Source organism: Lissotriton helveticus, chromosome 4_1 (genome assembly GCF_964261635.1).
Source record: "Lissotriton helveticus chromosome 4_1, aLisHel1.1, whole genome shotgun sequence".
NCBI lineage: Eukaryota > Metazoa > Chordata > Amphibia > Caudata > Salamandridae > Lissotriton > Lissotriton helveticus.
The window spans coordinates 2,115,944,382-2,115,963,430 of NC_136063.1; the positions used below are offsets into that span (position 1 = coordinate 2,115,944,382).

Consider the following 19,049-nt stretch of genomic DNA (forward strand, 5'->3'; position numbering starts at 1 on the left):
TGAAAGGCAGCTATCTAGAGGAAGATTCGGGAAGGACGTTAAGGGGCTGCTGATGGTTACTGGCTGAAGAAATGGTGAAGCAGTAGCCACGGAACAGATTGTAGTGTCGTAAAAATGTGCATCAAGTGACGTGGTAGGTTAATATGTAGAGAGGAGGTCATTGGTATTGTTTGTGGTTTAGCCAGGTGGCTAGGTATCCGCATGCGACAAGGCGGCAGATGACTGAAGAATGAATGAATATTTTAGTAGCGTACAGAGATGGAATGAATCCTCTATTACCCTTATATGAAGGCGTAAGCGACCTGAGTGGGCGTGTGTTTGAACGCGTGATCGACATGCAAGAGTGTGCTCAGCGGAAGTAGAAATTAAACTAAGGGTGAATTTGGAGTTGAATTGCTCATCTCTGCTTTTGACACGTCAGCGGCAGACTTGGACATGTCTTTTATAATGAGGTTGCGTGCACGTCACATTGGTCATAGGCTTGTCTTTATGAATGTTGTTCTCCTTCAAAACTGTAATAGCGACACATCTAACATTAGGCTGCCTCTCCTTTTCTACAGAAAACACTCCAAATTGCCTGGCTGTTTTCCAGATTGAAGGTTGACATGTATTACACTCACAGCTCTTCTGCCAGGGAGCCAGCCATTCATGCAACATTGCAAAATTGCGCAATCTAATTTGCATTCATACATATGAACATTTGCATACATACATATTTAACACCCCGTTTAAAATTCCAGACATGCTTGTGGACTTCTTGAGACAAAGCATCACAAAAGGTTTGAAAAGCATTTAATCAAATCGGAGCAGATTACATCATGTATTACACAGCGAGGAACAGTGGGCAGGAGGAGCAAAGGGCTTAGAGCGATTTGTTTATTCATTATTAAATTACTGCAAAGTAAAGATTACCAAAGTCGTTATTTGATGCTGCTTACTAACAAATGTCTGGGGGTGGATTTTATTTAACACAGGATTATAACCTGATAGAATGATAAAAAAAATTCTATTTTCACTAGTTTAATGATCCATCCACTGACTCGCAATCATTTTTGTATGTTCTGTCTTTCTGACTTCCCTTCTTTTCCATTTTCTCCCCCTTACACCATACCAACCTCGTTTCTTCTCTTCCCTTTTTTCCTCTCCATTCCTCCCTAATTCCCTCTCCATTCTTCCTTCTTCCGCTCTCACTTTTCCTTCCCATTCGCTCCTTACTCCCGTCTATTTTCTCTCCTTCCTCCCTTCTCTATTTTCTCCCGTTTCCCCTGCCTTCTTTCTGCCTCCTTTCTCATCATGCCTCCCTTCTCATCCCCTCAGTTTTTTCTTTTCTTTCCTTCTCTCCCTCCTTCCCCTTTCCACCTTCCTCAATTTTTCTCCCTTTTCCTCCTTTTTGTGGCCCTTTTCCATTCCTGGCTCAACCAGTTTGTCTGTTGACTCACAGTATTTGCTTTTACCACGAGGCATCATATCTTAATACTTTGGATCCTGCCAGTAACTCTTAGTAAATTCGCTACCCGACCAGTTGTTGGATTTATTTTCAGGTCGAGCCTTTAGGCTGCTGAGAGGCATATTGTGGCTGACCTACCAAAAAGAGGGGCTTTGAGCCCACCCATTGCTTACCATTGGTTGGCTTTATTTGTCACAGCTTGTCAATCCAGAAATCTGTCCAACCCATGGAGCATTTCCTCTTAACAGTTGCTTTGATTGCTGGTATTGCTGCTTCTACTGTGTGCTTTTCAAGCACCTCTTCTTTCTTTTATGTGATGCATCCATGAGAGTGCTTGTGTTTTTATACTGTTGCCTTCCCCACGCTGCTATCCGTTGCGCGAGTGCTGTTCCCAACTTCCCTCCATGTTGGGCTAACCGGTGTGCTTCTCCCCTTGTCTTCCCGTACCCTCTATGTTACTTATTACTACTGGTACTCTTCGTGTTGCTTAGCCGTCCACCCTTAACTCCCTCTTGTTCCTTTACCTCCCCGTGCCCACCCCTGTGTTGCTTTAGCGTCCCCTCCCCGATTTTGCTTTACATTCCCGCTATCCCCCATAGTGCTTTACCTTTCCTGGGTGACTTTTGCTTTCCAAAACACCTCTTGACTTCTTTGCGTTCCCCCATGTTGCTTTGGATGACCCCCCCCCCCACTCCTTACTTTAACACAAAAAAATAACTTTGCCTGATTTCCAACTTGGATGGCTAACTAAAAAGAAAAGGAAATAAGCCACACCCTAATCTTTTCTAAAGAAGGTTCATTATTTGTAAAATCTAGACTCACGAAATACACCCCGAGCCCGAGGCTTTTTTCTTCCTCTCAGAATCTTCTTTCCATCCATATAAAAGAAAAGGATTGGTGGCATTAGATTCTATGTGCCAGCTCTGCAGATCTGGAATTCCTTGCCTCTCCCCATACGGCTGAACCCGGATTACTTGAAGTTTAGACAGACACTAAAGGCCTGGCTATTTCGGGAAGCGTATTGCTAGTATAATGTCTTGATGGAATACTTTGGTTATGTGCCTTCTGTACCTCAGCACCAAGAAGCCTTGTGGTGGATGAGCACTTTACAAGTCTCCATAACATGACATGACATGACATAATTGCTGGCAAATTAAAGCTTTTTTTTCAAATTTTCCACTTTCAGGTTTGAAGCAACTAAAACTCAGATTATAATAAAGAATTCTGTTGCCCCAAGAGATGAAAACCACTGCATTGCATCACCAACATTAAGGGGATTGGTTTCTTGGGGATAACAGTGGAAACTGGGTCTAATAAAAAATACCCAGCCACGCATGGGAGTGTCTGGTGAAAATGTTACCCATCTTCACCATGAAATTCCCAGATAAGTCCACATTTGAAAACTTGTACACCCACATGCCATGGTGAGGTCTGAACACTGTACTGTGCATTGCACTCTCAGATCAAAGACTGACTTAAAATGGTCTGCAGTATTACATGGATTAAGTCAGGAAAGAGGAGGTTGCTCTTTAATTCGAGAACTTTTTTTTTCAGAGTTGATATATAATTTCTGTGTGGCCAGAAGATGTCTGCAGAACATCCGGGCCGGTACCATTGCCTTCACGAGCATTATTCCTGCCTCTCACCTAGGATCCTAATTTTTTATGCAGAAACTCTCTTTAAATGTTAACCATTTTAGATGGCATCGATTCATCAATTTGTATATATCCTCACGCTCACCCAAATCTGGCACCAAAGGATCATGGGATTTTCAATATTGATCAGGTTATCCAACTTCTCTACATTGTGCTGCACAAAGTAAACACTCGATGGTTCACAGTGTAATGGGCAATCAGAATACTTCAATTACCCTCCCACCATAGAGACACGGTTCTTTTTTTAAGATAATTTGTGGTATTTTCGACATTCTGAAGCCTCTTTTCAGTAATGCAAGTGCTGAGTTCTTCGAGGCTGGAATCTACTCCTGCCATGCTGAATTTCACACCACCTACCATATTCTGTAGCACCTTAGTTGAGGTTGTCAAAACCATTTCTCCTTTGGGCATGCTTGCGATATGAGCATCTCACATCAATTCAGCATCCAATATATCTTACCCTGGCCCACCTGGTGTCATTAGTGACAAAAAAAACTTTCCCGAGCTTCTTCAGTCATTTTGTCCTTGTGACAGCCAGATGTTTGTTCATAACAAATTATTCATACCAGGGAGAAGTAGCATACCTCCAAAGGCCATATGTACATGGTATCACAAATAACCTCATTGACATCACTGCTGACATTATGTATGATTTCACAAATACCAACAAAGATGACACCAATGATGCTTCTTCATATATTATATGACATGGGGCTACATCAGGAATTAGACTCTTGTTAGTAGATGTCCTTCAAAGCATTATTTGGCACATAAAGCCTTAATACAGCTACCTGTTAAGATGTGCCTTCTCGAAGGTTACCTAAGGAATAAAGGTAGCCACTTGTCAGTAGGCGTCCTCGTAAGGATTTCTTAGGCATGGCAGGCTGCAGTTCTACTAATGGTCAGAAGAAGTCCTCCTAGTAATTAAATGCAGAAGAAAGATTGACAATTTACAGGAAGACACGTTATCTCTTCATTGTAATAAACTGTAGAGGTTAGTCTGTACTTCGACTAATAGGTCAACTTACGTCACCAAATAGCCTTATTTATGATGTTGCAGATTGGATATAAACTACACATTTTCAAATATAAGGTCCTATTCTAAGCACACAATGAATGTTGTTTGGTGTATTAATGCACTATTTGGAATGTGATACTACTCCATTGAATTATGTCATCCAAATAGGATGCCATCACTTGGGCTTTCTGAGGCAGTTTCAGTGAAGGCGGCATTTCCTTTTGATATGTGTGTATTTAGGATACACAGTGGCCCATTAGTCCCATTAGACATTTGTGAAGACATCAATTTGCTGTTAGTGAATCTGCATACTTTGTATGGTCTTGCAGCCATGTGTTGCAGAGCCCTCAGCCTTTCATGTGAATTTCATATGGTCACTCCCAGGTCTGAGGGCCACAGGGCCATCAGTTGCTTCTGGGCCCCAACCGTGGTGGGCGGGCTGTTTGTCACTGGCAGCCATCTTACTGTGGCTCTGCACACTCTAAAGTCAATCTTTATTTGCAGATTAATAAAATTCGTTGCAAAAACTATGATACAGAAATTAAAAGGTGCTTGTTTGCATAGACTGTGAGAAGCACAATAAGTTCAACAAAATATACACTCAATAGTATGAGTAAAAGAAGTAATAAAAAATGGAAGGTCATATTTCCCTAAAATTCGTAGTGAGTGCGAAATAGTGCGTAGGTTGTGTCACTCCAGAAGCACAAGGGGAAGTGTCTAAAACAGAAAAGGAGGGATAAAGAATATAGAAGAAACTCTGCACACCGGACTCAGCACTAGCTTTTCCACACTTGACTCTTTGGGCAGCGACTGGTAGCAGTAACAGGCTTTTCAGGGTGGTATTGTAGGGGTGGTGGAAGAGCTCAGAACAAAACAGCCAACCAACAGACATATTATAGTATTGTCCAGCTCAGTGATTGTCCTTTAAGTAAAACGCAGTAGTTCAGGCACACAACGTTACTAAATGTTACACATAACAATGGAGAAGTGTGGCTCAATGGTTAGAGCGGCAGACCCTGATGCAGAGTTCTGGCCCGGGACCAGGGCTCAATTTCCTCGGACCTGTTTATTCTCGCCTCGGTGCCTCTTCCAATCATGGGTCCCACTCTGCAACTCTGGGCAATAGCTTGCTTAATCTCCACAACGGCCCCAGCAGCGCTGGGATGCCTGGCTTCACCTTGGGGTGCCCAGGAGTGGACATTTCACAGGGAAAAGCCAGGAAGGGTTCCACAGCGGTATGCGTACATCATTTCATATTGTATATCCCCTAGAGGATCTTCTAATTGCAGGTCTTCCAGTGGTGCCAGGTTGCTAGCACCTTCTTTCTTCTGTGTGGCTCAGGAAGAGATTTGTGTAGAAACTCGTATTAGGCACAAGTGCAGATCATGAGCGATTTCCCCACAGATTGGCCTGTTGGTCAGCAGTTTATAAAAAAAAAAAACTTACTTTAAAGGTTAACGCTAGCTGAAACAGTATCTGCTCAAATTCAGCCTCAAATGCAGTCCCACCCCTTGGTTCTACCATCTATCAACTAGCAGTGCTCAGGAAGAAGTAGTCAAAAAACACACCAGTGATGGATAGAATAAAGAACAAATCAAACATTCACCCCCACTCAAGAGATCTCATCAGCCAGGCTAGCTTGAATGCAGTGGCACAGTGAGTCGGGACCCACATCTGGGCATACCCGACACACTTAGGGCAACAGATGCAAAAAGAACAATTGATGGACAGAATGCTGAAATAATGTAAAACACTCACCCCCAGTACAGAGATCTGGGCCTAAATCCATCTTTTATTTGTACACAATGCCATTCCAGTTTAGACACAGCCATTTGCAAATCAGTCTTGACCCTGCTCCCCATGGGTACGTGTTGCGCCGATTTGCATCACTTCTGTGCTGAAACCTCAGCGTAAAAGGTTAGTAAGTATACCCCCAGACTCCTCCCTTCTCTCGCCGATTCTGCCCGTCACTTACGCTCCTCTTCCCCGTCCGTTACTCGAGCATTTTACTCTTGGTTGACGTTCTGCCTAAATTATGCTCATCTGTCACCTCTCTGCTGTACTTTTCCTCTGTTATCTCTCCCCAACCTCTTATCTTAGTTCTTTCCTGTGTTTTACCCCCCCTCTATATTCACTGCACCTCCATTCTCTGTGCTTCATTCACCCTTTTTCTTCATCCTCTGTGAGTAGGTTGCCACCTGGCTGGTTTTCGGCTGGCTTCGCCAGTATTTTAATGTGCCAACCGGAGCAAAAATTAAAAAGCTAAATTTCCTTATGTCTGTATTTTTAACCCTTACCTGTACATACTTCAAACGGCAGGTATAAATAGAAAGTACTTTTAAATGAGTCCTAGAGCTGTGTTAACTATCCCTGACTAATATTTAAAGTAAAAGGTAGAAAAGTCTTATTACAAATAAATAGAGTTTTTTGAAGTCCTTTTTAGTCCAGGCCTTTTCAGACTACTAAAAAACAACAAATGGCGGGTATTATTCTCTTGGAAAGGTGAGCAATGTGTTCACTATGATATAACACGCTTCTGTCTTTTAGTGTGAGCATTGCAGGATACCCTGCTTTTCTTTTTATTTTTATTTCAAAGGGTTTTATTAGAAAAAATTGTTTTTATATACAGTACAGATATAGTGAAGGCAATACTGGTGTCATTAAACGCCATTGGGGTTACAATAGGCGTATCGTTGGCATGGTTGGCCACTTGTACAATAGAAAAGCAGACACGATCATGGCGTATGTCATCATTCGATACCCTGCTTTTCATTCAGACAGGAGCAGGGCTCGCTTCTCACCTAAGGGCACTTCAAGTGCCCATCTAATCACTGTTCTCATGCAGATGAAGCGATTAGATTACTGAAGCCCTTACAGCCCATGGCTGTGAGGACCAGGGGAGGGGAACACAGGCCTGGGCGGCTGCTCACATTGCCCATACATAGTGTTGGCCTTGTTTTTGAGTGCCTCGCCATGCTGGTTAAGCTTGATTGACAGACAACAGCCCTGCATGCATACTGATAACACATGCATGTGTTGTGCTGGAAAGTCACCTGAAAGTAACTATTGATGCTTTGCATTACTTTGCTTCAAAGTGGTGTTCCATGGATGGTACATAGGCGTTCTCTTGCAACCACCCTTGGTTGTTGATGCAGAACTACCTAGTAGGCAGGGTTTTGTATACAAAATAACACCCATTTGACATTGAGATTGGCATTATCGAGAAAATGCTTGGCACTTGACTGGAGGGATTATGAATGATAGAAATGGCATTGTAGGGTCTTGCATTGAATTACCATTTTAATCAAGATCCGAAGAATTTACCTGTGCAGGCGCAATGTGGTAATCATATCTTAGGCTAAATAGGAGTGTCTTCTCAGATATTAGACACATTTGACTTAAAAACTTTTTAACTGTAAATCTCTGGAATTGCTTTCGCCTCATTTTGAAAGTTACACACCAGTTCACCAACCTACCTACTCCATGTTGCTAAATTTCCGATTCTTATAGGTATAAACTGCACGGAGTGAACTATAATAAGTCCCTCTTGTTTTGTTGCTTTAATATATTATTTGTCTTTTTAGTCACAGGCTCCCAGTGTAGCTTTTGGCAGTTATTTTTCACTTGCCACACATTGTTGTCCCGTTTTAGCCATCTCTTGTGTATATCTTTAAGTTCGTTCAGCTCTTTGCATCTGTTAAAAATTGAGTTTGAGAGTAATTTTATTTAGGCACCCGATGTACAGTTGTGGGCCAGCCTCTGGTGCTTCTACCTGACAATATATGAGCCACCCCAACTGTGTATGATATTGTGCCGTCTCTCCTTACCCTATGCAATTCATGATCTCTGTTGCTTGCTGCAGTGTCTGCAGGTCACTAACCTGATCTAACATGTGTCCCTTTTATGACCCTTCCCACCAAACCCCCAACATGCCTGCAGAAAACCAAATGCCTAATCTTGAACTGCACTTGCTTAAAGGGAGGGCTGGGGAGTCACTTTAATTGCTGCTGTATAGTTCTAGGATGATTAGTTGTGGAATTTTAATCCTGCACTAATCTGGAAACAATTGGTAAACATCGGTTTTGGCGAAACCTATGCCTACTTTTTTAATCCGGTTTGATTAATGAAATGTATTTCCACTAAATACAGATTTAAATACATGTACTTATATTATTGAGTATATTTTAACCATAGCCATACTAGGTAAGCTGCTTCAACAGTGCCAGAAAATAAATCTTACAGTCGTCTTGGTAGTACGGAGAAGCACACGGATCGGTGTGTATATCAGTTACTCTGGCGTGAGAGGGACGGACTTATCAGGGTTTGGCCTAGACCGGTATAGGGGTTTATTTTGTTCTACTGCCAGAAGGACATAGTTTACAACAGTACGTAGGACACTACTGGCCAGAGTTGGGGGCTCCAGCGATTTGGTTCACTAGCTACAACAACTAGCGGCACCATTACGACTGCATTACGGATATAGAGGTAGACTTGACAGCTATTCAAGGAAATATACTAATAGCAGTGTACAATTGGACACTACTGACAAGGAGGACCCATTGCGTCGTGGAACCCCGGCTTACGTTTCATCCATTCTGCCTTGAAAAAGTCTGAATACAGATGTGTACAGACGAAACACGTGTTGGCTTCAATAACTGCTGGGAATTTGTCTTATATGAATAAATGAGCTTTTCCAATGGATGAGATTCGTGGATGGTCCTGGAAAACCTATACAAGATATGAATAGGATATACTCGCCTTTGGACTAAAGACCTTTAGTACATTTTGTCAGGACATATATACATTTGATATATGCTTTTTTGAATTCTTTGTGACTAAGGGTGTGCTACAACTGTGCTTTTAGAGATGATATTCCTATTCTGCCCGGGCCCCCCACAAATCCTAGAACCGGTTTTGCTCAAAAGAATATTTAATTTCAGTTTTTTAAGTTTATAAAAATAAATGTAGGCAGGGAGACCGATTAGCTTCCATCTGTCTGGATCGTGCGTGTTGCCGAGTCCGAGAGCGCAATCTCTCGGAACAGATCGTTACTGCATCTCTTGTCTTTACGGTTTCGGGGCGCGCACCCGCACACGACAGCGTGAGACGCTGCCACTTGAATTGTTGAACTCTTGGTCTGAGGCCTAATCAGAGCGCGCTGCCAGTGTGCTGTTAAATGTAAACAGCAGACAACAATGAGCAAATTTTAATTTGCAACTGGTTGCCATTGGAAACATGTTATATTAATTATCCCAACGGTGCTATAAAGGGGCCGAAGTTCTCTCTTAGGCACAGAGAAAAGGCAAGACATTTATTATAATTAGTTCTTCCTGCGTAGACATACCAAAATAGAGCAGAGGGCTGAAATGAAAGGGCCGCCGTTTCCCTGGCTTGCAGAGTTATTCAGAACCATCTGTTCAAATGAGCGTATTAAATATAGAGATATAACATTTTTTTTTGAAGGACCTTGTGTATTCGTGACCGATGCTGCATACAAGCACAGAGGCATTGTTAATCAGTAATGTCGTAGAAACCATGTGAATTGTTCCTTATTGTGGGGTTAGGGTCCATGGAACAACTGTGAATGCTTTACATTGTGAACTCCTAGTTCTTATGCAGATGAAGACGCTATGTGCATTTTCAATATTAAAAAGAAAAGTGTAGAAATTGGGTGGAAAGACTTCCAAGCATCACCATATTTAATGAAGTTGTAGGAGAAAGACCTGCCCACTAGGACAATACTTTTGGAGTGAGACTAAACAAGGCTAATGGGGGATGCACCATCCTCAAGATACACCCTCTGACAATCCACAGGAGTAAATTAGTGGAGAGGAAATATTGATAGAAATCTACAAATTTGCGCAGATGGCCATGAGTAGGCAGAGGTTTGCTGAAATCACGTGAGTGATCGTACAATGAGTAAGTATTGCAAATGTTAGGTTTGGCTTGTGCAGTGCTTGCCCTGTGCTTGAGAAATCTATTGTTTTTAATATAAATTAGGAACTCCTCTTTTTCCTGGCTTCTTATTGGTTCCTCTGCCTTGCCACTTACCTTTCCTCCATTTCTATCGGCTGCAGCATATTTTCCTGCATTTTTCCAATGCTTGTTCCTCGTCTGCTTCTCTTATCAGTTTCCCGCCGCAGAAGTACTGTTAACATCAGCTTTGGTGGAACTATATTTTCTAAAAGTTTTGCCTTTTACTGTTGCAGCATATTTATATAACAATTTATCACTGAGAGAGATTAAGTGATTTGCATAGAATCCCAGGATGCTGTGTGGCATTGCCAAGACTCGAACCAGGATCCCCAGCTCTCGAGTCAGCAGCTCTGGCGCCACATCTACTCCACTCCCCTGTTATCTGTCCGAGAGCTTTTTCCTTCTCCCGGGCGATAAAAACAGCTCTTTATTCATTACATTGGCAACATCAATGCATTTCCAATATTTGTTTACTAAGCTTTGTGTCTTGTCATCAATTGTGTTTCTTTTGCTTGTGTTTTTTAAGGGCATGAGTAGCGAATTTAAACAATGTCAGACAATTAATATGTTGCCTCACATTGTAGTACTCCTCTGTCAATGGTAATAGCTCTACATCTCGATAACATTATTTCAAGACTGCATAGAAGCAGGTCTGTGGTTAGGATTGGATTTATTGATCAGTTGGCCAGCTTCTATACACTAGCATCACATTATAAGGTGGCTCCAGAATCCAATGGTTAGACCAACAAAGTTGATGGCTATGTACAGCCACCTTTTGTGAGAACATTTTCCAATGTTGCTAAGAAATGTTCTTTGCTTGTTTTTCTGTCAAAGAGTTTCTGCAGGTATCTTGACCGGGCTAGATTATCAACAAACCGAAACTAAATGCAAAATCCACAAAATAATAAAAACCTCTTTTTCTTTCATTCTTTCTCGTTGGTGCAAAGTAAAATACTGTTATGTGTCCTCAAGATTTTAAAAAAGTAGCGCCTTATGCAAACCTGTGGTGAAGATGGGGTTAGTGTCACAACTTGGCAAAAGAGGAAAGATGTGTTGCCAGCCAAGAGATGAAAACTTAATTTAATGAACTTCAAAATATCATAACCAAAATGTGTCCATTTCTTTGAGTTCTGCAATGTGAGTCTTCAGAAATTTCTCATGGAATCCATAGAAAATACTGGACATCTCCTGATGAAGGCCCTTAAACCTAGTGATGCAGCTACCCTAGTAGCTGAAGGAGTGTCCACGAGGATTCCCATGAGTAATTTCACCAGACAGAGAGGAAGCCAGTTTGTCCCTTTCTAATAGCAGCAATGTTCTTGTACAAGGATAGACCCAAATAAACAGTTTGATAAAAGTAACACCAAGTCATGTTGGTGGCTCCTTTGTACAGTCAGACATCAGCAGAGATACGTTTTCTTGCGCCATCTTACTAGCCAGCCACGCTAGGCACAAGAACAACCGCAGTGTGCTGTAACTGCATCGGCCAGCCATTCTTGACAACTTCGCTCAGTCTGAACCATAATAGAAGGAAAACATCCAAACTTTAGAAATTCACTCACCCTAAATGTTTTGTTTTAATTACGTTCAACCACCATTATTCTATAAACCAATGATTTCCATTATGACTAAAGAACAGCACAAGATTTTGGTGAGCTGCTTTTCCATATTAATTTAAACATGCTTAAACTTAATTTCTGCAGGAAGTATTGTGAGCGTTGGAGACCCTAAGAAGAAATATACAAGATTTGAAAAAATTGGTCAGGGGTAAGTACAAAAAGTTTAGACATTTTATTGTAGTTTGTTGATGATTTATCTGCAGTTTTTCTTTTTATCTGTTTTTCAGAATGAGGTTAGTGATATTGATCAAGAAACATCTTACAGTAGAACTTTGGAAAACACTGCATAAGATTAAGTTAATTAAGTTGACGCACTGAAAAGGATGTAATACCTGAGGCACACATTTTCCATGCCAAAGACTCTACTTTCCAATTGTGACCTGTCCGTGTAGCACGCTTGTATAATATAGTGATGGTAAAAGTTGATGTTTCTTCCGCCACATCATCCCAACCCCTTTCCAAAATAATTTATAGTAGATTCTGAAGTGAAGGTTGTACTTGATGAGATTTAATAGAACATTGAGATCGTGAGAGCTCCGTTGTAGACTAGTAGATCCGCGCTTCTGTATGGTTTACGCCCGGAAATCCAACATTCCAATGTTTGTCTTCATGTTTCTCCCTTTTAAATTTAGAACTTTCTATCCTTAGTGGGTGTAATCTTCTAATAGCCTTATAGCCAGTCTGCCTCGGGCTACACCGGTTGTTAAAGGCCGTCTCACAAGTTATAGTCCCTTGCTTGTGGCTCAGGCCCATAACTCTGGCTCAAGACCTTTAACACCAGCAGCTGGCTATAAGGCTATATTAGAATTGATATTATGATGTTTATTTGGTGCACCAAGTTAAAGGTTTAATGGTGTACATCAATATTGCAAACTCATTAAGTCTAATCACTAAGTAACTGTCCTGAAATATTGATAATGGAAATAGAAAATGTAATATATGTAATGGGGGTAAGATGCAGAATGTGTTGAGTGAGGTAATGCGCTGGTTATAAAAATGCTGTATACAAAGGTCGTATGTTAATGCGGTCATGTCTTCAAAGTTGTTAGAGTGCGAGTCAAGTCGTTGCATTACCCAAATTAATTATATTAACATAATTACAGTTTATTAGATCGTAGTTGATGAAGTTGCATTGTCAGCACAGAGTACTGAAGGCTCATACATTTCTCGTATTTTCCATAATTTCATTTTTTTCCCAGTCGTGATTTACTCTGTGCATGTTAAGGAGCTGTGTGTCCCACGTCCATCAAACACATCCTTGCATTTGATAGTACATTTTTTTGGTGTTGTTTCTGAATATGAAAATATAAAGTGAGAGAAGCTATGAGAGTAATATTAAATTTTACTCTCAAGTGATGGACGAGAAACAGACATGCAGCTTCATGTGTAAAATCCACAATTTCAAACAAACCCCAGGTATGGGTAAGAGAAAAATATATTGATTAAAACATCTAGTCCTTTTATATAAAAATACTTTGAGTATCTAACAAAATTAGTCCAGAATATACAATTGCATTCTAGCCTGGTTTTGAGGGCCGTAATGGTGGTTAAAGGTCCTCTTTTCGTGTTGGATACTGAGGCATGCTATTAGAGGATTTCAGCTTCTTAGGGTAAAATGTGAGACAAAATGAAAGACTAGCATAAAATATTGGAGTAGAAGGTCTATACAAGACATGATACCACTTAATTGCCACTTCACTGAAGCTCACAACATTTCTGTGTTCTAATATAGCATCATAGCCCACTTCTGAGGGGTATAATATTTGTTGTAAGTAGTCTATCCGAGTGCGATTCAGGTCTGTAACAAGTGAGAGGGCCTTTAGCATCTGTTCTAGCCAGAGAGAGAATGACTATAATGCTAGTAGAACATTCCTCCCTCTGAGGGTGGAATGTTCTAAAATAAACAAAGAGCATCTGAAAGACAAGCATTGGAATGTCAGAGCAGGTCCACCCTTAAACTGCTTCACTGGTTTCAGTGGAGCTCCCAAGATTCAAGTGTTCTTCAGTTAAGCAATATTATTGACCGGGAGGGCACTTATAAGTAGTTATTGACCAGGGTAGAGTCAAAGCATAGAGCCCTACTCCACGATGACCTGTGAGTGTTCTACCCCATGGATAATATTTCTATAAATCAGTCCCTTTAGCTTTGTGGTGAAATTCACAAAATTGATTAATAGATGTTGTCTTTGTCATGCGACTAGTTATGTGGTGCATACTTGTTGGATTTTCTTGGCTATAAATACTTTGCCGTGTTCGTCCTATAGAAATACATACTTGTGAATGCCAGATTTGGAGAGTCACAAAAAGGAGCAAACATTAAGATTTTAGTCACAATGTAAATCATTTGTTGGTGGTATTGTACTAATTTGAGGATTTGCAGTGAGTTCTAAGGTGGATTTCCTCTCTAAAAACTGCTGCCCCTGGAAATATATGAACCATGTTTGAGTGAAAACTGCTTCCTCATGATTTTCTCGTAGAGGTTTTGGAAAGTGCTGTGAAGCTGAAATGAGAGCACATTTTATATATGTTCACACTATCTTCCTCAGCCATGTGAGAAAAAGACTACTTCTCCGAGAAAAATGTATACTTCCAACATCCGCATCAGCCTGTCAGTTGAGTCAGCAGTGTTCTACATTTTAATTGTAGTCAATTAAAGTAGTGTTTTAACTGTTTACTAGAATGATGGACGTACAGTTTCTGAGGTTTTTTATATGGAAATATTTAGAAAGTGTCTCAATGCCTAAGAGGAAAAATCTTTAAAGTTAGTTAACATAGCATATGCCACATAATCACCCTAGATAGGAAACACTTTGGGTTAGGCAGCATAGCAGGCATGGTAGTTGAATGTGCCTTCTGGAACATGATTTTGTTAAGGTGAACGAAATATTAATAGGCTAAAGTAGTTCAGATTAGGCTATCCATCCATTTTCACCCCTTTTTCTGTTAATTCTGAACTTTAGAACATGTAACCCCTTGCGTGCTGATGACGGCTCCCGTCCATCATGCGTCACAGTGCTCGTGTGCTGATGACGGCCGGGAGCCGGCATGACCACGCCCGCGATCGGAATGTCCAGCACAGGAGCGGAATTCCGGGCAAGGGGTTAAGACAAGTTAAGTTTATTTCGTATGCCCTAGACTTGCCCCAGATTAATCATGGCTGAGGGAATATACAGTATTACAGTTAAAATATTGACTATTGAGGTTACAGTTAATAAATGCATGTTCAGACACGTTTCCCGCTCCACATGGAGTCCCACAGGGCTCCATCCTGAGCCCGTTGTTTTTTAATCTGTACATTAGACCACTGGCAGACCTGGCGAATTGCGCAGGCCTGACTTTGATGTCCTACGCAGATGACTCTCAAATCATCTTTTCATTATCAGAGTCTAAATCCTCAGCCCCTTCTCTACTCAAAAATGGCCTCCAAAAAATTTTCAACTGGATGACCACCAACCAGTTGAAATTAAATGGTGATAAAACGGAGGTCCTCCTACTGGGAAAGAATAAGGAGCTTTGGAGCCCCCTCCATTGGCCACCTGAGCTAGGTAATCTTCCATCTCCAGCTACTCAGGTAAGAAATCTAGGTGTCATTATTGACAATACTCTATCCATGAATCAGCAGGCAAACAAAGTCGCTGGCCTATGCTTCACCATAATAAAATGGCTGAAGAAAATCATTTGGATGCTGCCCCCCGACACCCAAAAAAACGTAGTAAACGCACTAATTACATCGCGTATTGACTACGGAAACATCCTCTACCTAAGCTCAAATCTAGCAGTAATCAAGCGACTCCAAATGATACAAAATTCTGCTGTACGACTCCTATGTAGGATACCAAAGTCAGAAAGAGTATCACAACATCTGAATGCTCTACATTGGCTCAGGGTAGAACATCGGATCAGTTTCAAAACCCTGAGCTATATGTTTAAAATCAAAGCCAAAACGGCACCCACCTATATACAAGCCTTGGCCTCCCCCTACCTGCCAACAAGAAACCTTCGCTCCCAAACTGCAGCAAACTTCACTGTTCCCAGATTCAAACTACAAAGAACTGGCGGGAGATCGTTTTCTGTCAGAGGGCCCATTCTATGGAACTCACTCCCCCCACATATCCGGAAAGTGGAAAACTACGTCCATTTCCGGAAACTGGTAAAAACCTGGCTTTTCCAAAAACAACTAAGCTAAAACACTACTCAGCATATTCCTTCAATCTAAGTAATGTCATAGGCGCCGGGAAACCCTTGTTGGGTAGCTGAGCGCCATACAAATGGAAAAAATAAATAAATAAAATGCATGATCCTTAAAAACTGTAATTCAATAAATCTTACCATATACTGAGCCTCCAATTCTTCATGGAAATTAATATTGCAAAACTCGATCACTTTGTTTGGAATCAGTGCATTACTTATAGATGAATGAGCCAAGGAGATTGATCTAGTCCTGTGACATACTTGACCCTTAGTACGGGTTAGTTTGTTGACATGTTGTACCATGTTGAATCTGTTGATAAAGGCGAGGAAGGTGCCTTTTATTTCCATAGTGTTTGTGTTTTTTGGAAGGGTGGAGTCTATTGAGAAGGGGGGTCTGTGTTAACTGGAGAAAGTAGGTGGGGATTCAGAAATGTCATCTTTGTTCTGTCCATTGTCTATAGATGAGATAGGAGTTGGTTGTAGAGATTAGGAAGAGATATGAGGATTTGAGGGTTGCTTGTTTATCTAGGGTGCAGGCCCAAGAGGACTTGACAGGTATAGCAAGACCTCCACCTGTGAATACTGAGCATGTTTGCAAACAATGCCTACAATGTTGAGGAAGCCGAGTGACCCTTGTTCTATGATGAAGAGTGCATTGAGGTGGTAAATATCAAAAAGGTCTGTGAGGTCCAAGGATTTTATTGAACATGACCTGGTGCTCCTTCTAGCTATCAACCCATCAGTTCATCCAGGTGGGCGTATCAATATCCATAAGCTCTCTATTACCTGTGCTCCATCCGGAGTCCTATAATTTTCAACCTCATCTTGGAACCCCTCTGTATTCTACTCACTGGCTGCATCATTAAAATTCTCCAGTATGCTGACAAGAAAAAACTGTATAAAAGTATCATCAGCTCTAGATAATAAGTGCTTCCCTGAAACTCATCCCTGCCTCCTCTTTGCTGACACCAACAAACAACTAGTCCAAACCTATCTCATCAGCATGAAACTTAATGGCTTCAACTCACAACCAGTACCAGGTAACTCAGATTCTTCCTCGACACCCACCTGCCTGTCATGGAATACATCATCAATAAGACTGAGGTAGCATTGCACCAGCTTACCCTCTTGAACATACCTCCATGACCTAACGATCCACAACTCACTGGCATTAAACCTTGCCTTTGACTATGTACAGCCTTTTTCTGCCTTTTGGCTCGGGTTGTGCTATAGAATATTCCACACATACATACATGACTTCAACAATGCTTTAGACCCTCACCTGGCTAGAGGCAGCGCCTGATCAATGGCCTCCCAAGCACCACAGTGGCTCTGCTGAAAGGCATTCTGCATGCCTCAGGATGAAATGCAGTCGTGTCAGCCCTCCTCTGATTGACCTCTTGGCTCCACTTGAATGCCTGCATCACCTTAAGGGCATTGTTTACAAGACCACAATTAATAGTCCCTGCCTAGCTGGTCTACAGACTAACCATCTATTGTGGATCATGACACACCTGTAACAAGTGGACTTCGGACTAAAAATGAAGAATTAGAAAAAAGAAAAACCAGGAAACAGGTCTCCTCTATCTGTGCACTGAGAATAAAAGAAGGATATTCCTCTAAACAATAAAGGAAAACTGCTACATCCTGTTGAGGTCTTTGAAATGTAACCGATTCAGTTGAGTAATACTGAGGCCTGTGGTAGAACTTTGAAATGGATCTGAAAAGCATACAATTCATCTGCATCCCACACAAAACCCTCCACTCTCCGGCTCCCAACTACCTGAACTGGTAAGAGTAGGTCAGACCAGAACACTGAGAAGCTCCAACTCACTCCTTCTCATTCCTCCAAAAAATGAAAAAGAAAACCACCCAATACCGATCGTTTTCCGGCAACGCTCCCAGGATATGGAATGCTCTCCCGGGAGTCCTCAGATGCAACCCCTCCTTCTCTTGCTTCAAAAGAGACCTCAAACTCCATCTCCTTAACAAATACTTTCCTGAACAACGTCAACTAACCTAGACCTCAATACCCCTAGTTGACTCCCATTCAAGGATTGTTGGTGAACGGACTATGCTAATCTCCTTGTTTTTCTTTTTTTCTTCCCCTCCCCCTCCGCTGCACAGTTACTTATTGTTCATACTGTATTCTTTATCCGTGGTTTGCTTACCTACTGTCAGCCTTCTGGGTAATGGAAGGCCCTTCGGCTTTGCATAATATGTATGTGAAGCACTCTGATACCTACGGGTCTAGCTAGCGCTATACAAAACTTTAAAAATAAAACATAAAAATAAAAAAAAGAGCAAGTGAATTTTCTTACTGAATAATTGTTCAATGAGTTAGTATTTCAGAAATAAAAAAGTGTGCATAAAAAAGTGTGCATGGGGCCTGACTCACTTCTGCCTTCTCTGAGGTATAGGTGGGTTTTCCCAATTGTAATCTGAGACGTATCAAAAGGCAAGGGTGCATTTGATGTTGACCAGTTGATGTAAAGGGAGGAAATACTTGAAATGTGCATAAAGCAGGAAAACAAAATTCTGTTATTGGGGAAAGAAGAGTCCTGGGGGTTTCACTAATCTGTTGCACACCTAGGATTTGATATACCAGGCACAGGCCAAGAAGATGGACAGCTGGGCTTGGAAAGGAAAGAAGGATTCGTATTGTTTAAATTAGCACACCTCTCAGACTCTGCACTGGAGAGTGGAACAGTCTGATAGATGATGCTACCTCTTTGTTCGGTCTACGGGAGTGTCTGCTAGCTTTCTCGCCACAATACCTCCCACCTGCACCAAAATGTGTATATAGAAATATATCCAAAGACACTGACAATAATTACAGGTACCCTTGGGTACAGTGGGGCAAACCTAGTGTGTTAGGACCCGGATCCCCCAGCATGCTCCCCGCTCCCCCCCCTAAACCTGATAACCCACAAGAGAATCATCAACAGAGATTTGTGTGGGTGTAAAACGGCCATGTTTAATATTTTCCATTTCATAAACATGACAAGGCATTTCAAAATTCATTATCTACAGTTATCAACATAATTTGATTCTTGACTTCTTGATCTTCTTCCGCCAGATTAAGATTCTAATCCTCCAGCACTAAGGGGGCTTCTGGCTCCCCTCTTCCATGCCGTGCATCC

The 19,049-nt window shown here is 41.5% G+C and overlaps 1 protein-coding gene across 2 annotated transcripts in view; it reads left to right on the forward strand.

The window, feature by feature from the left end:
- The window catches only part of PAK3 (p21 (RAC1) activated kinase 3), a 357,271-nt gene that overhangs the window by 245,559 nt on the left and 92,663 nt on the right, over positions 1 to 19,049 (forward strand). For both annotated transcript variants that reach the window (XM_078688801.1, XM_078688802.1), the window contains exon 8: positions 11,800 to 11,863. In XM_078688801.1, the coding sequence (XP_078544927.1) occupies positions 11,800 to 11,863 (64 nt within the window). The remainder of the gene's footprint in view (positions 1 to 11,799; positions 11,864 to 19,049) is intronic.